This window comes from Meleagris gallopavo, chromosome 26 (genome assembly GCF_905368555.1).
Source record: "Meleagris gallopavo chromosome 26, MGAL_WU_HG_1.1, whole genome shotgun sequence".
Classification (NCBI taxonomy): domain Eukaryota; kingdom Metazoa; phylum Chordata; class Aves; order Galliformes; family Phasianidae; genus Meleagris; species Meleagris gallopavo.
In genome coordinates, this window is record NC_139429.1 from 2,499,826 (window position 1) to 2,523,148 (window position 23,323).

A 23,323-nucleotide genomic window follows, 5' to 3' on the forward strand; every position below is an offset into this window, starting at 1 on the left:
CAGACAGCATGTCTGCAGGCACCTGAATTAACTCAGAGCAAAGCTGCTGATAAGGTAAAGCAGCACTATCCATCCTGTCCGAGGCAAGGACACGCCACGGAAGGACAACAGCCACCCTGATCCCTGCCACCCTTCCCAGGCTGCTCACCTTCTCGATGCGCAGGGGTCGGCCGTCCTTGTTCCACTTGACCAGCGTGACCGGGGGCTCTGCCTCCACGGGGCAGCGGATGTAACCGTGGATCCCGATGGGAATGTAGATGATGGGGGGCATGTTCACCACACGGGCAGGATCTGGGATGGCAGCAGCAGTGTGTTAGTGGTGGGAAGGAGCCCATCAGCCCAGCCACCACCCAGCTCTTGAGGATCACATCGCTTTTGTGATGAGTACAAAACCCAAATGCTCCCCCCAGCTCCCACAAGCTGTTATCTCCAGGCTTGCTACACACTCAAATCCATTCTAATACCCAGCATTTCTAGGAGGCTTTGCTTGCACCCAGAGAGCTCCACCCTGGAGCTCTTTAAAAGCTGCATCTAAAACGAAATGATAAATGCATCTGCTTGGCACATCCTGACCGACTTGCTCCATCAGCACAGCCTCAGCCTGCAGGACAAACACAAGGTGACACATGCATCAAGCAAGGCACCCACCCTCCCTACAGCTCACTTTGCCAAGAGGAAAAGGCTGCAGGCAAGTCTGCAGGCATCTGCCAAGGGGACAACACCATTCTTACTGTTTACATAGGAAACAACTCCAGTACAGCAACACCAGAACCTTTAACCACACCAAGTGCAGCACCCCAGAGCACAGCAGAGACCTGCTGTCCAGATCTGTTTACCTCCTGTTTGTTTGCACTCACAGCCTGTGCCTAATTGCTGCTGGCTTGCGTGGAAAAATCAGCCACCTCCACCCTTCCAAACGGGATGCAAACGCTTAAAATATGCCTCCAACCTCCCCACGTTTCACCGCCCACACGGGAAGGCGTCTCGCAATCCTTGAGTCTAGAACGTGTCATTAACAGCACTTCTAAGAGCTTTTTAATTAAGTGAGAGTGGGTTGGAGAGAACCTAGACTTTCTTTAATAAGAAGCTTTTTTTTTTAAAAAAAAAAAAAAGTTACTTTAATAGGAAGAGCGAGTATTTCTACAATCTTGTCTAGACACCAGCAGCACGAGGTTATGGGAAAATCCTAACAGGGCTTACGCTGCATGAAGGGATGAAATCGTTTTTGGGGTGCAGAAATGCAAAGTGGGCAAAACGTGCAGAGCCAAAGCCTGGCACGAGAATTCAGATCCTTCTCATCGCTGCTTTCTTAGGGCAAAAGCAACCAAGCTCGGGTGCAAGCCCCCCCAGTAGCACAGAGCTGTGCACATGAGAGCTCCCCAAAACCAGGCAGCCCCGCACCACCACAATAACCCAGCTTACAGAGCAGTGCATATGGGACCAGCTTTATCCCCCTGCATTCAACTTGACCTCTTCAGAAATGCAATCAAGAGGTTGGAGACGGTAATGGGATCGAGAGGCTCTGCCAGGCTCTGGCTGTGCTCCAGTCTGGGTCAGCACAAGCCCCGTGCCAGCTCTGTGTGCACCCTGCTCCTCTGGGCACGCCATACGGCAGCACACATCGGGCTCTCCCATTGCATGGCATTTACCAGCAGTGGGGCTGCAGCCACAAGCTGCAAGGCCATCGGGAACCGTGCTTCAAGCCCAGCTTGCTCGAGCCTATCTTTCATTATAAAATAAAATCACTACAGTCTTTTGCAGCAGAGCAATACTGCAATTGCAAAGCGTAGCAATTTGGACCATTACTGTCAAATGCCATAGGACGCTCGTGGCACACTACCCATTAAAGCAGGGGGAGCCTGAAAGAACAGCGTGGGCAGCAATGCTCCTTTCAGAGCTGTTCTGCGTTTGTTTAGATCAGTTACTGCCTGAAACTACTCCATGCACAGCTACAAATTCACAGAAATCCACGCAACCTATGATAAATACCTAGAAAATACAAGCGGGTATTTGGTGTTAAAAGCCCTGATTTGGTGTTTCTGTGCCCAAGCAATGAGAACAGCAATCGGGAGCACCCACGGGAGCAGCAGCAAGAGGAGATAAACCACTTTTCAGGAAGGCAAGCACTGATCTCACTTAGGGGTGGTACCCAAGGACACCCCACCAGCACACAGAGATGCTCTCAGCCTTGTGCAGCAGCATAAGACCAGCCCTAATGATGCAAGATTTGGAGCATCAGCACCCTGGGGACACCCCTCTCATGCACAGCAGGGAGCAGGCAACCTCACAGCATCCATCAGGGTTCACTGCACTCACACTGCACAGTCAGGTAGGCGGAGGCGGACGGCGAGCGGCCCAGGCTGTTGCTGGGGATACAGGTGTATTTTCCAGCATCTTCTGGCTTCACCCGGAAAATGATCAGCGTGCCATCAATCAGGATCCGCACCCTCAGCTTCAGGTCGCTGCAAGAGAAGAGAGGAGAGAAAAGCTGCAGGAGGAGCACAGATGGAACCGGCGATGCCAGGAGTGAGGGAGCAAGGAAAGCACCAGTGTGGGATGCATTGCAAACTCACTTCTTGAAGTAGACGTTCTCCTCCTCCCAGTACCACAGGTAGGTGAGGTTCCCAGGATACGCCTCGGCCTGGCAGGTGAACAGTGCATCCTGAGAGATGTTCACTGTGATGTTCTCCGGAGGGGAAACGATGAAGGGAGGTCCTGGGGGAGGAGAGCATCACCCCTATGGGACCAGGCTGGGGCCGGTCTCCATCACCCCCATAGGGACCAAGTTGGGGCCGGTCTCCCTGCAAACACATCCTCCTGTCCACGCCAGGACCCCCCAGCTCCTCTCCCTGCTGGTAGCTGTTGACCTAATTAAAGACTTAACTAATAAAGAGGAGCAGGAGGCAAGCCATGTATCACCGCTATCTGACACGGCACTTTGTGACATTCTCAATCTTTTCCTGCTTTCCAAACAAAACCGAGCTGCAATCAGGGCCCGGCTGCTAATCGGCACAGCTGCTTCATTGAGATGACAGGGTGGGCACTGGAGTGCCCCAATTAAATGGATTTCTGTCCTACAAATGGGATGCAGAACCGTGCTGGCAATTCACATCAGCCTTGGTGCTAAGGACCCTTGTGCAAACCCAAAAATCTCCCACTGCAATGCACAGGGGATGAGGTACATATTGCTGCTGCCCAGGATCCCAGCCCAACCCCAACCCTGCTCTCTGTGCTACCAATGAGCTGGCAGCCCCGATGCCATTTATATGTTTGGGATTTGGGCTTCATTTCCTCCTTTGTTTATTTAATGATGGTGTTTTTAATGGAAGGCTGCGGGTAGGGGGTGGCAGTGGGCTGTGGCCAAGCTGTGCCACCGACCAACCCTGGTCCCTGCCATACCATGGGGACAGGGCTGGGATCTTCCCAGGGACAACTGAGCCCACGTAACGAATGGAGACACACAGGGATGTCCCAGCTCCCAAAGCCTCCTGGGGACCCCGAGGACACTCACCCTGGACCAGCAGACGTGTGGTGTGCACAGCTTCCCCCTGGATGCTGTATGCCCGGCAGGTGTAGGCACCTCTGTCCTCCCGACTGACAGAAAGCACCGTCAGGCTGCCATCACTGACCTGTGGGCAACCAGAGGGGATCACAGATGGTGTGGGGACCACATAGAGCCCACCAGCAGGATGCTCGCTCCCTTCCTGCACCTCCAAAGCCAACAAGAGGGCAACGGATGGGATTTGAGGCTGCTGGTAGAGCCAGCTAAGAAATGGGTTTCCCCGCTCTGCAAGATATTAATAAACCAACACACACATCTCTGCTCGACGCCAAGGGGGAAAAAATAATAATAAAAAAAAAAAAAAAAAAAGCCTCGCAATGTATTCATCTCTCACAATGTATTCATCTCTTGCAGGAGTGATTGACGCACAGCAGACTCTAAACTGCTCCACTCCTGCCAAGCGTTTCCCAACAACAGTGCTGCACTCTGCACAGAGCTCAGTGGGCATCTCAGTCCCACGGGCACTGCTCAGTGTCCCTGCGGGCTATGGGACCACGAGAAGCTTCCCACTCCTCCATACACCCTTGTCGATGGTCACAGTGCAACCACGACCCCCAACCTCCTGCTCCTGGCACTGCCTGGCAGCCCTGGCCTGGCTGAGGATGTGCAGAGGATGGATGGGGACTTTCACCCCCATAGGCTGCAGCATCCCCCCGCCAGCGAGCGCCGCGCTCCCAGGCAGCCTCCCTCCCCGCCGCTCATTCTGCCTCATCCTTCTATTTCAATTAGTAACAAATGATTCCTAATTACTCTCATTAGTGCCTGCGCTGATTCCAATGCCTGATTTACCAATTACGGCTCGGATGGAATCTCTGCCCGGGAGAGGAGTGGGAGCCTATGGGATGGGAAACAGGGCTGGGGGAGTCCCCCCTCCTGCACAAATCATCTGGTTTCACCCCATTGCAGCCACCACATCCCCAGGTCCCAGCCCTCACCCTCTCCTGGGAAAGGGAGCAGCACAGCCCCCAGCAGCCCAGGCATCACAACCCCTCCCCCCCCATTCCCACTGCTGGGAAGCAGGGAAACGTGCTGAGACAGCAAGACTGGCTCCAGCCACCGCGTGCACTATCATCCATCTCATCTCTGCTGCAGGGACACGTGGTGGGGATCCTCGTGGCACCCACCTGGTACTTGGGGCCAGCAGCCAGCAGCTCGCCCTCTCGCAGCCAGGTGACGATGGGCTTGGGGTTGCCGAATGCCATGCAGGTCAGGGTGATGCTGCTGCCCTCCTTTGCCTCCACGTACTGCGGTGGTGTCTCCGTGAAGGTGGGGGGTGCTGGGGAGGGAGCAGAGTGCTGTCACCCTCCATGATGCCCACGCATGAGCACTGTCATGCAGAGGCACAGGGACAGAGGTGGGGACACCCCGTGAACCCTTTCTCCCCAGGAAGGGGCAGGCAGCACCCAAAGGCTAACAGGGCTGGAGCTTCAAGGACAGCAATGTCACAGCACTATTTGAAAGACCAGAATCCCTCTGAGTACACCCCATGGCACTCTCTCCTCCCCAGCATTGCACAGCTTTCCCCCTCGCTTCCCATCACGCATTAACTCGCTATTGTCAAAACATAAGAAAACACTGCAGTGCAGATCGAAAGACTCCTTTCTGATTAAAGAGGTTGGCAGGATTACAGCCCGCCCCTAATTACCAGCAGTTGTTAAAGCCCACTTTCGAGGAAGACAGGTTGGCAATTTAATCTGCTTGGGGGGAAAATAAAAAGAAAAAAAAAAGGAAAAAAAAAAAAAAAAAGGAATTATATTTTGTTTCTCCCAAAATGATTTTTATCTTCCCCAATGAAAATTAAGCATTCTAAATGCGTAGGGGAAAAGCCACGGCCCTCCCCCTGAAAGCAGCTCCTCGACCCTGCAGAATTACAGTTATTATTTTGTTATTAAGGCCCTGCGCTGCAGAAAACACAAAGAGCAGCACAAGGATGGGGAAAGCACATGGGGTCACCTTGCCCTGCTCAGCCCACGGCCAGCTCCCATTCACCCCAGTGCCCTCTGTGCTGGGAAATGGGCTCACACCAGCAGGTGGTAACCAGCCAGGTCAGCTGGGAGTTGAGGCACAGCCCAGTGGCATTTCCCAAGTGCTTTACAGGGTCTGTGCACACTGTATGGTGCAGATGGAGCACACACCATCCTCCTCCTGCATCCCCGCACAGCCAGAGCTCCACCAGCCACTGCACACGCCTTCCTCCCATCTCACCCTGCGCTCCTCCTCCTCCTCCCTCCCTCCTTCCTTCCCAGCCTCTCCGAGCTCATTAGAGGACAGCAGCTCATCCCGCATCTCATGGATGGAAGGAGGCAGCGGGCAGGGACACAGCCACCGTGCTCCATGCCCTGCTCCTGCTTGCTAATTGGGCTCAATTAGGCAGCTCTGCACCGTGCCACAGCCCTCCTGGAGGTGCCATAAGTGGCTCAAGGTCAGGCAGGAGCCTCAGCCCCTCCACAGCGCAGCATCCTGCCTCCCAGGGCTAAAAATAAAGACGGCTCCTGACGTGGAAAACGACAAATTGCTAATTAGTTGAATGCTCAGCACTAATAAAATGGAAAGGGGGGAAAAAAAAAAGTCGTTGGAGTCAATCTGAATTTCGAGAAAACAAAGATTTGGTTTTCTGATTTGTTTGGAAGAGGAGATGCGGGCCCTGCCCTGTCTTCTTGATGTCTCGCCTTTCATCAAGCATGGTGTAATTAAATGGTGTGATTACTAATAAAAGTTTGTCTCTGTTGCGAATGACGTCCCTGCTTGAAGTCAGTCTGGACGGTTTTTTTTGTTGGTTTAAAGATGCAGATAGGATCTAAGTCCAGCATCAAAGGGAACCCAGCCCAGCCCCACAGCAACTCTGCATCTGGCATGGCCACACCTGAGCCCTCTGCCCTCCCCGGTCAAAGCATCATCCTGCAGAACAGCCTCAATGCATGGCTTTGACGGGGACCTGGCCCTGCTTCTGGCATTGCTGCCCAGCCATCTGCAGCTCCCCAAGGTTGGGCACCTGCCCCATTGCCCTCTGCCAAGTGCCAGCCCTGGCAGGCTGCGTGCTCAGGCTTTGCCAAACCTGGAGGGTGGCTGTCCATCACTATCACCTATCAGAACTACAAAGCCATGCACAGAATCACACCCTGCAGCCCAGCCTGAAACACCAACCCTAGTGCTGCAGGGCTGCGCATGGAGGGAGGTGACAGACAGACAGGGACTGGTTCTGACCCCACATCTCAGTGCAACAGCGACCCTGTCCTCCTGGTGCACGCGACACCCAAAGCACACACACCTCTATCCCATCCTCACCTCTGTCCACTCATGCACACCATGCTCCCAGCACAGCCGTGCTCCCCAAGCATGCAACCTCCTGGCGCATCCTACGCCACCGTTCCATGCTGAGACATAGGAGCAGCACTGGGTTGGATGTGGCACCACCACACCTCAACATTGCACTGCTGACTGGGACTCACCATTGACTGTCAGGTGCACCCAGCTGCCGTTGTGGAAGGTGTCGTACTGCTGGTCCAGCATCAGCACTTTGCACTCGTACCAGCCCTGGTCCTCAGAGCGCACCTGCTCAATGCGCAGGGACGCCTTGTCGTGCAGGCTGGCCCTGCCTGTGGGGAGAGCACAGCCTGTCAGCTTTATGACCCCAGACCCCCCCCACCTCGCTCTAATTGCCCCCAGCTGGACCCCACCAATGCATCCTCCCAGGAGATGCCTCAGCCTTCTGCATACCCGAGGTCCCCATGGTGACGGTGCATCGCGATGGGCCCACGCCCACCGTGCCACCAACCCAGGGAGCATCTCAGCCTTCAGAAGCACCTCCAACCGCACGGGGAAGGTGGCACAATGGTGTGCAGCCACGTGGCTCTGCTGGAAATGCCACATATGCCTGGCCACCAGTGGAGGGAGATGTCCCCAGAGGGGACCGAACCGCTGCCTCGCTCCCCTGGGTTTCCCCTGGATCACAGCTGCTCTGGGGCGCAGCAGCAGCCGCTGCCACCACGCATCACCCTGAGTTTCTCTGCCTCAGTTGCTCCCGTCCCACGCAGCCCAGCTGGCTTCCTAGTGCTGCTGCTTAATTAAAACCAACTGGGTGGAAAGAAAACGATGAGAGAGAGAGCGCACGCGGCTGCCGATGGAGGAGCAGATTGAGCGCAGCCACACGCACCCCGGAGGAAACGGCGACCTCCCGTCCTCACCTGCATATCCTGGGTCGACATGGGGAGGGTAAAACCCAAACTTGATGAAGATGGGGATGGGGACACCGAACTTGAACCACTCCACCACATAGGGAGGTGGCTGTCCCGTCAGCGGGTGGATGACGTCGCATCCCAGGATCACGCTCTCGCCAGCACGAGCGGTCACAAACTCGGGTTCCTCCCTTGAGCCGAGGGCACCTGCAAGAGGATGAAGGCAGAATTGGAGGCTGTGGGATGGGGAACCAGGAAGCTCACCCTGCTGCACACCGCTGTGCCGGCAGTAAGGCTGGATGGAGATGCCAAGTGCCAACCCCAAGGGTGCCACCACACCAAAATCAGAAGCCAAGTGAGCTCAACAAGCAGCACTGAGCAGCCACAGCCTTGGGATGTGGGCATCTGAGTGGCCAAGTCCCCATCCTCAGGTGTCACCAACAGCTCCAGGCTTGAAACCTAGCTGCAACCTGTGGGTCAGGCCTGGCACCCTGCTCCTCACCCTGTCCGCAGCAATTAAAGCCTCTTTGCTCCCAATGAAGGCGCTGCTCCACCCTGGCGACAGCCTGTTATCATCCCGTGCTTTTCATCAGCACAAAGCTCAGCATCCTCAGCACGGCTTTCACAAAGGGAGATGGGCACCCAGGGCAGGGAGGTGCCCGCTCCCAAGTTACTGCTCGCCTTTCCCAGCCCTGCAAAACAGCAGCTCAATGCCTTTGTGGAGGAGAAAGCACCAGCACAACCAGCATGTGGGAAGGGAACAGCTCCAGATGGGCTTCCAGAGCTCTCCACAATCCCAAAAAAATCAGTACGGAAGGGATGGGGGAGGGAGAAGGGCCTGATGCAGCGTGGGGCTATGCAGCAGCTCCACACACCACCCTTCCTGCAGCACTGCAGGCTGGGGATTCCCAAAAGCGCAGATGTGGGGTTTAACCCTACCTATGAGCACATCTCCAGCACATCACGGCAGGGACCCCTCGATCCTACAGGCAGCCGCCCATCCATGGCTGCTGCCCGCTCCCGGGTAAGCTTGGGGAGGGATGCTCGGGGAGGGATGCTCGGGGAGGCACGTTCCCACTCCTCCGTGCTGCTCTTCGGGGCCGCCGGTGATTGGCGGCGAATGACATCATCGCTTCCCCGCCGCGGGAGCCGAGCATCACCGGCTATTTTTGGCTCTGGCACAAGCGTGCACCGGTGAGAGGCCCGCGCCGTGCATCCATCCATCCCTCCATCCATCCCTCCACCCGGCATCCCGAGGCTCTGCCAGCCCAAACCTGCTCTGTGCCACGGAGCAAAGCAGCCCCCACTAAGCCAGACATCACTGCTTCCTTCAGCACTGGATTATGGCTGGGAATGGGAAGGGCTGTGTGCAGAGAGGAGGGTGAAAGCACCACAATGTGAGGAGAGCGCATGCAGGAAAGCTTTACTGCATTGCACTGCTATCAAGGTTTCTGCATGGCCCCATCGGGGCAGGGAAGAGTGGGGTTGCTTTGCACCACCCCGGTGGCACACTCACACCTCCCGGGCCCTGTTAGCACTGCATTGCTGATGAGCCCAGGCGTTTGCACCCTGTCAGCAGCGACGGTGGCAGCTCTGCCCCCATGGTGAGGAGCTGCAAGGAGCCATCTCAGCCCCAAAAGCATGCCCACGACCTCACCAGCACCCCCCGCTCCCCACGCCAAGCCCTGGGTTTGCTCCCATGCACACAGCTGTGGCAGAGGGATGGGTTTCAGGGCAGCACTGGGATGTGACCAAGCTCCCAGCAGGAAGGGACACAGCACTGGGAGCAGTGGGATTTCCCCCCGGCTGCCCGCAGCCCCCCTGCGCAGAGCAGGGACAGCAGCTGTCACGTGCAGCTCAAGAGCATCCAAGGACAACGCTGGCCCAGCCTCCCCAGCACAGGCTGCTGTCTCGCCCCAGCGGGTCCCCAGCACCCCGCCAGGCACTGCATCGCCCGCGACCTTCCAAGGGACACCCCTTCTGCTTCCCAGAATGAATGCAGGACAGAGACTCCCCACCACTCCCTCACCAAACCTCTCTGCTCCCAGCTCCATCCCCCTGCACTTCTCCTGCCCCAGGGGATGGGATGCTGGTTTTCAGCTCCCAGAAGCCCGACAGAGCACGGATGGTGCTGTAAGGCAGAGCACTGCCATGCACCCCCATGCCAAGGGAATGGGTTCTGGGGGACCTCCTGGTGCCACAATAGAAGTCACTTGCTCCTGGGCACTCATCTGTCCCCAGAGGTGACCCCAGCAACTCCTAATTCCTGGACAGACCCAGCACTGACCCTCCACCCGCAGCCTCTGTGCCAGAATGCACACAGAGGAAAATAGGTCAGTGCTGGCAGTGCTGCGCCGGGGTCTCCTCTTCTGGCATATGACCACGTGCAGCAAGGCTGCCAATGAGCCACGTGGGCAGAGAGCCCCCAGCCAAGCAGCTTCCCCACCCCAGGGATGAAGCTCAAGGATGGATACCCAGGAACATCCCCACAATCTCGTGTTCCCAGGTGCAGAGAGGAATGGGGACAGTGCCCGGCTCTCCACTCATCAGAAAGCACCAGGGCTGCCCCATCTCAGCCTGCAAACCCAGCCCTGGTGCCACTCCTGACCCTACTACATGCAGGTTTCCCTTCCAGTCCCAGCTCCTGAAAGCATATCAATAATGCAGACTGCAGCTTTCCATTAAAAGAAGTGTTTCCCACCCTCACATTTGTGAAGAAATGCTTGAAAACAACCCGCAGACGCCAGAAGAAACAGAGCACAAATAGAAAGGGTATTTTTAAACGCACTTGATTTTCCCAGCCAAGTTCAGGGGGGTTCAAGACATAACCTGGGGCTTTGAGACCTGGGTCAGAGAAGAGAGCCACAGCAGGGATGCAAACCCCAAATGCCCCCACGGTGCAGCAGCTCACAGCGAGCTGGGGATGCTCTGTAAAGAAAAACACATAATCAACAGGCTTCATCATCAGAGCAGATCCAGGAAAAATAAAGGCACACTGCGTGCCAGGAGGCGAGAATACAAAATGTGGAGGTGGAGTGGAACACATCCCAGAGGGAGTGGGAAGGCTGCCATCTCGTAGGGTGATGCCATCGTGGGGCTCCCACTGAGGCTGGGACTACCCTTGTTCCTTGCTGGGATCCAGGCTTCCTTGGAGAGAAGCAAGGATGCAGCGATGAGGCTTGGCTCTAAAGATTGGGATGTCCCATGGGATGTGCTCACAGGACCCTTTCTGTAGGAAGGATGCTTTGCCTGAAGGATGGAGACATCCTGCTGCGTGATAGGCAAAAGAACCATCCTGCTGTCCCTGTCCCCAGGCAGGAGCCCTTCCCCCAGCTGAACAGCAGCATCTGGTTTTCTTTCAGCATGATTCCTGTGTTTTAAACTCAATTTTCCAGATGGACGGACTGTGCCGCGTGGAGGTCAAGCGACGCACCTCAAGGTCACACACAGAGAGGCAGTGGTGGCAGCTCAGGATGAGCAGGTTTGCAGCTCAAACCCCATCCACAGGGACAAAGGACATCCCATGTGGCATCAATGCCATCCCCCACGGGGGCACACGTTAAGTGTGTCTGACTGCTGCCCATGCACCATAACGGTGACAGCACGGGTGGGACTGTGCTGTCACCCACCGGTGTCCCCAACACGTAAAGGGCATTGGGGTGTAGGGGGGGGTCACTACGGTACCCCCAGTGCCACCTCTGCCCACCTCCCCACATCAGAACATCCCAACACCCGGAGCCATCTCATAGCACTGAGCTGCAGCAGATGCTGGAGCGAAAACAGCCCTAGGGAGAACCTGCTCTGCATCTGGCTCCTGCACAGCGCGCGGTCCTCTCCATCCCAGTCCTCCAGCTTAATATCAGCTACAGCACAAGCACTCTGTGTGCCGACAGCCGAGCCACCCGCCAGCAGATCCTGAATCATGCTGTTCCTGGCGCAGGCAGTCCTCCCACCAATGCCAGGAAGCAGGAGGAACAGAGCGATGCGTGCAAGGCCAGCCGGGCACCCAGAGCCCCAGGCTGGGGAGATGTCTGCCGTGAAGAAAGGAAGAGGGGATGCTTCCATCATCCCTGTGGGATGGGAGCGTGCCAAGTGCCAACAGCATGGCGTGGAATACAGGAGGCTCACGCTGACCTGACCTGCAGCAGCTCTGCAGAGGGATGGAGGCTTGCAGTGTCCTCCCATCAGAGGAGAAGCTGCATCGTCCAGTAGAACAGCAATGGAGCCAGAAAATCATCATCGCACAAATCCAACACCAACCCGGGGAGCGCGGCGCACACATCCATCCCTGCGCATCTCATCCAGCGGAGCACAATCCTCCAGGAAAGGATTGAAACAGGACCAACCCGCTGCCCAATGCGGGTGCCAAACCATCCCTGTCCTAGAAATGCAGCACCCAAGCTCCAGCACCACCACGAAAAGCATCCCCAGCGCCAACATCCCGGTGGTTCACCCAAAACCGAGCCCAAAAATCTCTCCGCACGCCGTGCTGTGCCATCTCTGCAACACCACGCCAACGGGAAAGAGAGGAAAGCCCCAGCATCGTCACAGCCCCGAGGGAACGCCGGGAGGCCGGGCCCCCCGACACCCACTGCCGCCGCACCCCGGCACTGTCACGTTCCTGCTCTCCTCCCCCTCTCCATAAGAGGGGATAACACAGCCTCGCTGAGCGGATTACTGCCTGGAAAGCCCTGGGAGAGCCTCGCCAGGCCAGGGGGCTGCCCACAGCCAGCAGGGCTGTGAGGGGCTGTGGGTCAGCCCTGGGAGAGGCAGAGGAGGAGGAAGAGGCGGTGGCAGCGAGAGGAGGGCCAGCAAGGCAGAGAGGGCTGAAATCTGGCGCAGGATGAGATCTCAGCCCATGAGCATCACCAGCCTGGTTAGCACAGCACTGTGTGCAGCAGCTCAGGATGGACAGACCCTGCAGAAGAGCCCAGGGCCAGCAGGACACCGGCGAAGCCACGTAGCACTGCCACCAACCACACGCTGACGGCTCCCACCCCACAGCCACATCACCAACAAACGCTGTCCCCATCCACTGCCGAGTGATGCAGGGTAACAGCCACCCACCCCCGGGACTCCCTACTCCTTGCCCATCGGCTGCTGCACCTCCAGCACTACTTCGGGCAGGGAACACTGCAATCACCCCCCAACAAAGCCCCTCTCTCCTCATAGTCTCGTCCCCATCCCCACGCTGCTGCATCCCCGCGGGGGCCGCACATCCCCCACCCGCTGCGCCCACCCACACATTACTCACAGCGCGCTCATTCATCACGTCGGCGCCTCGCCGTACGCACAGCAGCCAACCCCTGCAGCCCACTCGCCCGTGCCAGCCCCGCCACCCCCTCCCCATTAGGGTTGCCTCAGCCCATTAGGGACAGACCCCCTCCTGACCCCCCTCACTCTAGCTGCAGGGATGCCAGCACCAAGAGACAGCCCCATAGCGGTGCCACTATAAGCTCAGGGAGCCCCCACGTCCCCATAATTGGGCTCTGGGGAACTCAGGACCACCCCCCATCCCCCAACCAGCCGGGAGCTGCTGCTGCATCAGCAGACAGCTCGCGGCTCACCTGCTCCCTGCAGGGCTGGCGGCTGAAGGCAGAGCAGGAAAAGCAGGGTGAGTCCCTGCTGCTGTCTCCTGCCTGACCTTGGACAACCCTGTGCCTCAGTTTACCCGAGCGCAGCAGCCACCCAGGGAAGGAGAAGGAACCACCGAGGTTGTGGGGAGCAAACCGCCCCCCAAAGCCTACAGATGGGAGCACTGACTTCACAGTGCAGGGAAAGCACCAGACCCCTCCGCATTTCTCCTTACCCACCCCCTCCTCCACACCTTCCCCCGAGGCTACAGCCCTGCAGGGAAGGGCACTCCGCATTCCCTGAGTTGCGAGAAAGAAAAAAGGGGTGCAAAAAAACCCTACGGGACACATCCCCAGCAAGGGCTCGTCCCCATTAACTTCTCCCGACAAGAATTTCAAAGCTCGGAGCGGAGCCGCAGCCGCACACCGCACCAATTTGCGGCATCGCAGCGCGGGGGGATCGCAGCGTCCCGACGTGCAGCCGCTGCTCTCCGGGAGGTCACCGCAAAAACGCTCCGCGCGCAGCGCCCTTACTCCCAATGATTTTTATTAAAAAGACAAAATAAAATAAAATAAAATAATAAAGCAGCGAAGCCCTCCCCGCAACCCGGCACGCTGCCCTCGCCCATGCACAGACACCGGAGGAGATGCAAAACCCAGCCGGAGCCGCAGCAAAGCCGCGCGCACCGCGCCCCGGGGGCGCGCACCGTCCTCCCCGCGCCCCGAGGTGCGGAACCCCGGCGCGAAGCCCCGCATCAACCCTCGGTGCAACCAACCGACCCACCCCGGGGCAACCTCCCGGCGCAAACCCCGCCGCACGCACACGCAGCCCCCCCGGCCCCGCTCACCTTGCACGCTCAGCCCGCGGGCGCCGAGCACACTTGCTACCAAAGCGGCCACATACCAAATCATAGTACTACCGGCCCCCGGTGCGCAGCATCTTCCGCCCGCCGGGCGGCCCGGCCGGGGCGGGGCGGGGCTGGCCGGGCCGGGGCAGGGTTCCCCGGGCCGCCGCGGGGCTGGCCGGGCCGGAGGAGCGGCTCAGGGCCGACCGCCGGCCGCCGCCGTTGCGCCCATCTCGCCGCCGCCGCCGCCGTCGCGCTGCACCTGCCTCCGCCGCTCGGCGCGGCGCGCAGCCTAGCCTGCGCCCTTTAGCGGCTCGGTGCCGCCCCCGCCCTTCGCTCATTGGCCGCGCCCCGGCGGAGTGGGCGGTGATTGGCTGACGGTGCGGCCCGGGCCCGTTTCAAGGTGGGTTGGCGCGCACGGGGCCCCGCGCCGCAGTATCATGCGCACTGCCGGGTGCGCCGGCACGGCCCGGCCCGGGGTCACCTCCGCGCGCGGTCACCCCCGCGGGGCCCGGGAGCCGCCCGTCCCCGGGCCGTGCCGCCTCCCCGTCCCCGATGTGCCGCCCGCTCCTCGTGCGGTGCCACCTTTCCGTCTCCAGGTGTGCCATCTCCCCGTCCCCAGACGGTGCCACCTGTCCCTGAGCAATGTCACCTCTCCGTCCCCAGATGTGCCAGCTGCTCTCGAGCAGTATCGCCGCTCTGTTCCCAGATGTGTCGCCTCCCCTGTCCCCCTGTGCCACCGGTCCGTATGTGGTGCTGCCTCTGACCCCAAGCTCACCACCTGCCCTCTAGCAATGTCACTTCTCTGTCCCCGATGTACCACCTGCCTGTGAGCAGTGCCACTTTCTTGTCTCCTGATGCAGAACCTGCCCTCGAGCAGCATCACATCTCTGTCCCCAGATGCGCCACCTTCCAGACACATCTCAGTGCCACCCTGACCACCATCGCGGTACCATCTGTCCCTGACCCTCTGCATGGGGGTTCAATTATGGCATGTGATCCCACCTGCATGGGATCAGTGTCCCCATCAGTGGAGCCACCTGCCCTCTGTGCCGCGCTCCTCTCACCTGTGTCACAAACTTGACACCACGGCGTGGTGCCACATGCATGCACATCCCACAAGTGTCACCATCTCGGTGCCAATGCCACTCCTGGCACCAGCTGTGCCACCTGCTCACTGCCACATCCTCCTGCCATCCTGTGCTGCCCGTGTCACCTCTCAGCACCCTACAACAGCTCCGTGCCCACTCCATGGCACTCAGACACAACTCAGTGCCATTTCTCTGCACCCTGCCTTTGCTCTCCTCCCTGTCCACCTCTCCTCCCTGCACAGACCTCTGCTGATACCAGATGGGCAAGCAGCCTGGCCGGCTCCCGAGGAGAGAAACGGGCCACTGCACTTCCCATAAGGTGACAGGCAGCCTGGGAGGGACAGGCTGGCACAGCCACGATGCCCACGCCGACAGGAGAGGGTCTGGAGCTGTTTCTCCCCCACCCCTTCTGCTCAACCCACCCATCTGCAATGCCACCATCTATTTTGGTCAACATTATGATCCAGGTCTTCTCGCTGGCTTCAGCTGGGGCGTCTCCATAAATTCAAAGAAAAATAAACATAATGAAGGGCATTGATTATACATACACAACAGCCCAAGGCAGGATGCACCCAGAGCCTGTGATCGATGGGGACAACCCAGCCCCACAGCCCCGCCATCCATCACAGAGCTGGGAATATGGCTTGGGTTGGAGCTCAGCTGCTGGTTCACACCCTTGTTTTTCCAGACTAATTTGCTAGTTTTATAAAATCCATTCCCCACTGTTTTCACACTTCTCTCCCTCTCTATTTATAGCCAGGTTTATTTACATGAGCTGGGCACTCCGTGTACTTTCCCATCAGTTGGCTGTGGCAGAGCTGACAGCAGGCGAGGAGCAGCCGGACCCTCAGCCACAACCCTTCTGCATCTGGGGATGGACCCATCCTCTAGTGCACAACTGGTGCCACCCCAATAGAGTCAGCACCTTCCCATCTCAAAGGAAAGCTCTCCCACGCCACTAGCCTGGGGATGCCCACCATCCCCCAGCTCAAAAGTTCATGAAAACAGGGGGGGAAAAAATGTCATTGCAGAGCAGAACTTGGTATCACAGCCCTCTGCCCCACAAGCAGAAACGGAGAGCAAAGCAGATCATGCAGGGCTGAGTCACTCAACAACTGCCCAGTGATACGTTTACCAGTTGGCCTTACAAGAGGGATAACAATGTCACTGTGTTTTATTTGCTTTCTTTTCTGAGAGGTACTGACATTGCAAGTATATGCAATGACAGTGCACATGCCAAGAGGTACTGGGATGCAGCTTTCTCCATATCACCTTGGGCAAGATCCCTCGGGCTTGGGATCACTGGAGAAGGAGAAAGGTTTGAGAATGGGCACAAAAAAAAAAAAAGAATGGGAATGAGCTATAAGATGGGGCTGGAAACGGAGCTGGGCAGCCCTGGGAGCAGCGAGGCTCTGGTTCAGCCTCTCATGGGGCAATAAAAAGAATGAAATAAGGCTCTGGTGCGATGGCACAGTGAGGGCATGGGCTGCAATAGATAGCCAGCTTGCTTGTCTCCATTAACCTGATGGGTCACAGGGAGGCTGACCTGCAGCACAGCATCCCTCGAGGAGCACAACCTGCATGGACCTGGGCTGCTGCAGCCCCCGCCAAGCACACGTATGGGATTATTCACAACCCCCAGCATTTGCATGATGGAGTCACGAGTCTCACAACATCTGATCTCCCGGGAGAGCTGCCTCCTGCACTTCAGGAGGCAACGGCCCACATTTGGAAAGTGGGACTCAGTGTCTCACAGCATCCCACATCACCCAGCTGTCACCTCCTCCCCACCCCGGGAGGGGACCAGGAGAACAGAGCATACCCCAAAGAGAGGGACAGGTTTGGGGCAGAAGCACGCAGGAGCTGAAATGCTGAGCCAGCCTGCAGCATCACTGTCAGCACAGGGAGAAATGCACAGCCCTGTGATGGAGCAGGCAGGCAGGCAGCTCGGTGCTGGGTTCCTGGCCCCGGTGGCTCATCACCAGCATGTGACTCCAGCTGGCAAGCAAGGAGCAGCATCCTGCCATGCCTCCCTGGCTGCGTGGCCAAGTCGTGGAACAATCCACCTGTGGTATTTCAGAAAAGACACACTAACTTCTGCAGAGTGGGGTCAGCTGAGTCACGTTAACAACTTTTTCCTCCAGTTAGCAGGTCTCCAACGTAGCTGATGAGTAATCAGCCCACTAATAGACTCACTCACACAACACTCCCTGTATCAAGCGGCAGCAATTGCCTGCCTTGTCTGATTAACCTCAAAGAAGGATCTGGCTCCGGTAATGCGATACCCCATCCTTATCTCATCCAGACCAAACACAGCTCTATGCAGTCCCATGGGAAAAGGGTGCCCGCACTGGGAAAGGCTCAGGGTCCACATCCCATCACTATATGGGGAAAAACCCATAGCCATCATCACAGGGCAGATGCTGGGGCAGATGCAGCCCAGGTGGGATAGCAGACCCTGACCCACATCAGCCCCTCCAGGCATACCTCAAGTGAGGGGTAGCAGGCACCCATCGCTGTCCCCTCCTGGCAACAGCACAAATCCCTCTCCCACGCAGCCCCAGCACCGCCGCCCACTCCATTACTCACTGGGCCTCTTGGCACTGGGAATGCAGCCCCGCACAGGGAATTTGGGCACAGCACGTGCTCCTGGAGGCTGGGGACTTGTCATCGGCACTGTCATCGCCGTGAGTAACGACACCGAGTCCTGGCCTCCCCCTAGCATCACTCTTTGGGGGAAGCGCAGCTTCACGGCAGCCTCCCCTGCACTGCAGGGAAACTGAGGCACGGGGCTTTGGTGCAGGAGGGAAGGGCTGGGTCACCTCCTGTGTGCCACCGTGGGGGACAGGTGACTCACTGAAGGTCGGGGCAGTGGAGCTGGCTCAACTCCAAGTCCCAGCGCTCCAACCTCTCGCCCTGGCATCCTCCCCAGCCCCTGCACATGCAGCGTGTCATCAGCAGTGACACACTCTGCTGACGTCCCCAAATCATGTGGCAGCAGCAGCATCGCCGGTAATTACTGGTGGCAGGAGTGCTCCCCCCTGTGCTGCTGCTTGCTGCAGGCTGCAGCCGGGCGTGCTTGGCTCCCACGGCTCTGTGGCCAGGTCCTCTGGATCCCCGTATCTCAGGGATGGGGACAAGCACGTGCTGGGCTGGGCTGCAGTCTCCCTGGCAGGAAAAGCAGAGAGATAGGGAAGGGGGATGCAGCATGCTGGGGATTGGAAAGGGCTTTTGCTGTCAGAGAGAAGGGCTCTGTTATAGCATGCCAAGAAACAGGGGAGGCTCAGAGCTGCCTTTGTTCGCAGGGGAGCAGGGGTTGAAGCTGTGCACATCCTCACTGTGCTGCCGCTCCTGCAAGTGGGCAGCCCTAAACAGCCACTGCTGGGGGATGAGTAGGGCTGGGGGACTGTGCTCAGCATTGAGCAGCCAGAAATAACCCTTTATTTCCTGCAACTAGCCACCAAAGAGGGGCTCCCTGCCCCCACTAGGTGGGTAAAGTGGAGCCCCCTGCAAACAGCCCACTGGGGAGCTGAGCTTCCTGCACAGCATCACCTGAGACCAGCACAGTGCCAGCTGCCTTCTCCTGTGTGCACATGCGAGCAGAGGTAGAGGGAAAAGAGGCCATGGCCCTCCAACTGCTGCAGCACAGATACCATGAGATGGGCTCAAGGAAATGTAGTGTGCCCACTCCCCACGCTGTCCCAGGACCTGTGGCTCAGCCTTGCTCCAGGCTCAGGGCATTGCAGTGACAGCCTGAAACCTTTCCTAAGCCAGAAGGGATGCAGAAGCTCAGGGTGATGACCAGATGACACTGCAGCTGCAGGGAGGAAATCCCCAGCCAGAAATCAGGAATCCAGCTCTTGATCCACTGCACAACTTCACATATGCCCTTCTCCCTCTGGTTGATTTGTCTGTGACACAGAGCTGGGATCTTCTCAGTCCCTGGGATACATGGACCCACTGCCAGGTGAGCAGAAGCACTCGGCTCCAGGGATAAGGCACAAACTTGGGAGATGAATCTGCCAGTTCTCAGCTCCCTACCAGCATTTCTTCCCACAGCTGGGCTTGGCCCCGAATCTGCTCCCCCGCCACCAGGCAGCAATCAGCTCTGTATTCAGAGGCTGCTGGGGAGGATGATTAGGCAGCGAGTCACACCACTTTGGGACAAATGTGCAATCAGCCCAAGAGCACAGCACCTTCCCAGCACAACAGAGGGGATGCCCCAGAGCCGGACCTGTGGGGTGGGAGCGTGGGCTGAGCAGCTCTACAGCACTGCACCTCATGTGCTGGCAGCCCCCAGCCCCAGAACAGCCCCAAGGATGCTGTGAGGCTCCAGGTGTGCTGTCAGCCCACCTATCATTGCATCATCCTCCGGATCCATGAGCTACAGCTCTTGCTGGATGGCCAGAAGCCTCCCACTTGCCCAACTTAACCCTGAACAAGCTGAGCATGGTCCTGGGAGAGAAGACAATGGAAATATGCCTCCAACCTTGGATTTTCCCTATTAGACAGTAGCAGGACAGCCCGTAAGAGCCTGCACATGGGACAACGTGCAGCAGATGCATGCCCTGGTCCATTCCCCGTCCCCAGCTGGTGAGCAGAGGGAGATCCTCCCTTTATGCCCCGCCACCCGAGTGCCCATAAACCCAATTCCCACAGACACAATCTCTCACGTAACAGCCTCCCTCTCCATCTCAAGGCTGGTGTGTCGCTGCTGCTGCATGCTGACATTTTTTTGCCGGATGCCACTTATTTATAGCATGCCTGACCTTTTCCCAAGTTTACATCCTCCTTTCCCTTCCATCCTCCCACCAGCACCAAAAGCCACCCCCGCCTTTCTCCCAAGCCCGTTTGCATGCAGCATCCCCCGAGGCAGAGCTTGGATGCTGCTCGCTTGCACCCCCATAAAGGAAAAATCTAGGGGTGTCCATCATGCACGAGACCCACTTTCCTTCTGCAAGGAACAGTTTGGAGTCGAACCTCCCACCCAGATGATCAGAAATCTGTGCTGGGGGAGTGCAGCGAGGCCCTTTCCCCCAGCTTCTGTGCTGGAAGCAGCAGCAGCCCAGCTCTGTGTGGGTGGGATTTGCCAGCAAGCTGCAGGCTGGAAGGGCAGGGAGAGCTGGAACAGCTCCTGCACATCGATTGCATCCCAGCTGCGGGTTGCTCGGGGCTGCTGCAGGGATATTTTCCCTTTCCACCCTCCCAGACAGCAAAACCTGGTCTTCACTGGGATGTCCATCACCTGCTCCCTATGTCCACGCATTCCCCTTGCTCTCGTCACCCCGAGGCATCCCAGGTGCTGGAGACACAGAAGCCAACCCTGGGATGCCACGGGGACCCCAGCACGTAGCCCCAGGTCCTGACCCCATAGCAGCCAGCCCCCCACTGCCCCCGCTGCTCTAATTACTCCTCTGGCACCCGGCGCAGGGCCCTCCGACCCAATTACAATCAATCCCTCACTCCAGCCCAATCGATGCCATTGACTGAGGCATCAGAAAGACAAATCCATGCTCCCAGCCCAGGAAGGCGGTGGGGATGCCCACGGCACCCACCAGCACTGGGTGGGAGCTGTTGGGCTGCAGCAAGAAGAGCTAAAGCCTCATTGTCTTATTCCATGCAGCCCCAACCTCAAAGGAAATTCCCCCCCAAAACTGCCATCCATCCAGCTCCAGCAGAGTAATTGAGTCAGAGTCCAAGCAAAGGATTGCTCACCAACCTTCAGCACACGTTACATGGATGGGAAATGCTCAAGAGCTGCCCCTACGTCCCCCACTGCCCCCAAGCAGATAATACACCGCACAAGGAAATTACAAGGAATTTGCTGCCATCCCATCTAATCCACAGGGGAGACATCTGAATCCTACAAGGAGCATTTGGCCTCTGGGTTCGGAAGAGCTTAGAGGCATGCAGAGACATTAAAAACACACATGGGGATTAAGGCAGGAGCTGGGAAGGGAGAGCACAGCTGGAGAGCCAGGATGGCTATGAGAGGTGGTTGGGGAACTGAGGTGTGGCAAGCAGGCTTTGGGCAAGGTCTTCACACCACCCTCAGTGCCTCAAGGCCTAAAAGAGTGGGAACCCATGAGATGCTGTGGATGGATGGGATCTGACCCAACAGAAATCAGATTCTGCAGAATTTGGGGCAGTGATCTGATGCACGAGGAGACACCGAGCACCCATAGCCAGGTCACAAAGCCCATGTCCCGTGGGGTCCATGCTGGTGGGGTCTTGCAAGGATATACTTTGGAAGCATCCCTCATCATTTGGGATTTATTCTGATCATCTCTAATCCTCCGCCTTGATTGCTGAGGCTCCCGATCTCATTAGCAGGGCTATGCCGGGTAGTTATTTATGTTGGGGGGGAGTTGGTGTTTAAAATTGATATTAATCCCATCTCAATAATCTGATGGTTATTGATTTTTATTTTTAACCTGGCTTTTTATTAAGGCGAGCCCAGGCAGCTCCCTGCTCCGTTGCAGCCCCAGCCCTGCATCCCCTGCATCCCCTCCAATACACCCCACAAAGGGGTTCACACCACCCGGAGCTCCTGCAGGCTGTGAGCATCACCGCGATGCAGGGCTGCCAGCAGAGCTCTGAGAGCCTCCAACCCCTCCGTTGTTCTCTTTCCAACCCAATAGGAGCATCTTTTTTAATTATAAGGGAAAGAAACCGCTTCCGCTCGCCGCGTTTAGGGACATCAGAGCTCACAATTGCATGATTAAGAAGGAGCCATTAGCACCCCGTCAAAACAGCTTTTCAAAAACGAGCTTTGACAAAATTGTCACGGTAGATGTATCGGGAGAGAGAGGGAGCCGGCACAGCCCGCCAGGCACGATTCTACATCATTTTGACAGCTCGCATTAAGGCAACTTCAAGGCACCTTTGGGAAATTACCTCGGTGCTGCACGGAGCTCAGCATCCACCCCTGCCACAAAGGCAGCGTTGGGATGCTCCTGTGCACACCACACCTCCTGCCTCGGTTTCCCAAAGCACCGAGTCCAATTGGCTCCAAGCACAGCACCGATATCCACGTGCATCACTGCAACCTGCCGGGGATTTCCTCCTGCTCCAAACCTGCTCCTGCTCTGATTCATTTTCTCCCTGCTCCCGCAGCAGAGGAACGTGCCACCTTTTTGCTGCTGCTAAGAGTTAATGGCTGCCTACCCGCCTCCTCTTTGGACCCTTGGCAAAAAGCAAAATGCCAACAACTTCAGGAACAGCTCGTGTTTAGCTTGGCAGGACGGCTATTGTTCCTGTATTGAAAAATACATGTATCATCCCAAAATGTTGTGAGTGAAAGCAGATTGTTTCTCCTCAGTCCTGCTAAAGCAATGGCAAGCACCGTATTGCAGCTGGAGGCGCGTCAAGATGAGCTTTTCAAGGAGCAAGCCAGCAAGGCTTTCCAAATTGTTTGCATAGGACAGGAGATTGACCCCACCACAGCATCCCCATGGCCACGCTGGAGCAAAGCCAGCCCTCTATCTCTGAGCACTGAGCCTGTAACCAGCGAGGTTTTGCTCTAGGTGAGGAAAAAGCTCTATGGAGCAGAGCCAGAGCATCAAGTGCCAGAGCTGCACTGGTTCCTGAAGGTCCTCATGGAGAGTAAACCCAAAAGAAAGAACAGAAGCAGCTTGCCCCATCCAAGGGGAACACAAGGATCAACCAAAGCGTGGATGGAGCTGGGAGCAGCAGGAGGATCTGCCCATAAGTGCCAGGGATTGATGGGAGAGGTGTGAGGAGGGCACTCAGTGGCCACACTGTATTTTTAGCTGCTGGTTTTATTTAAGAGCTGATGGTTTAATAAGGAGGTGGTTTTAATTGGAGCTGAAGTCACTAAGGAAAACACAAGCAATGGGAGTAAATATACAAAAATAGTTGTGTTTCTAAAGGTCGCGTGATACCTTCCTAATTAAATGGAGCATGTTTTAATTACAAATCAAAGTTAGTGCCATTTGAGAAAAAACAACCCACAGGCATTTTCCTTGATTTGAGGAGCAGCTGACGCCGACTTGGGAAAGCAGAGTTGCCAAGAAGATGGGTCAGGGGTCAGCTGTGATTAACTCATTTACAATGG

At 57.2% G+C, this 23,323-nt stretch overlaps 1 protein-coding gene across 5 annotated transcripts in view; it reads right to left on the reverse strand.

Moving 5' to 3' along the window:
- Positions 1 to 14,443, reverse strand: part of IGSF9B (immunoglobulin superfamily member 9B) — a 38,746-nt gene extending 24,303 nt beyond the window's left edge. For all 5 annotated transcript variants that reach the window (XM_085209246.1, XM_085209245.1, XM_085209244.1 and 2 more), the window contains exons 1-8: positions 14,159 to 14,443; positions 7,747 to 7,944; positions 7,012 to 7,158; positions 4,687 to 4,838; positions 3,512 to 3,629; positions 2,574 to 2,715; positions 2,317 to 2,462; positions 149 to 291 (exon numbers count right to left, since the gene is read on the reverse strand). In XM_085209246.1, coding sequence (XP_085065372.1) covers positions 149 to 291; positions 2,317 to 2,462; positions 2,574 to 2,715; positions 3,512 to 3,629; positions 4,687 to 4,838; positions 7,012 to 7,158; positions 7,747 to 7,944; positions 14,159 to 14,222 — 1,110 coding nt within the window. In that variant the 5' untranslated portion in view covers positions 14,223 to 14,443. The remainder of the gene's footprint in view (positions 1 to 148; positions 292 to 2,316; positions 2,463 to 2,573; positions 2,716 to 3,511; positions 3,630 to 4,686; positions 4,839 to 7,011; positions 7,159 to 7,746; positions 7,945 to 14,158) is intronic.
- Between the last annotated feature and the right edge of the window lie 8,880 nt (positions 14,444 to 23,323).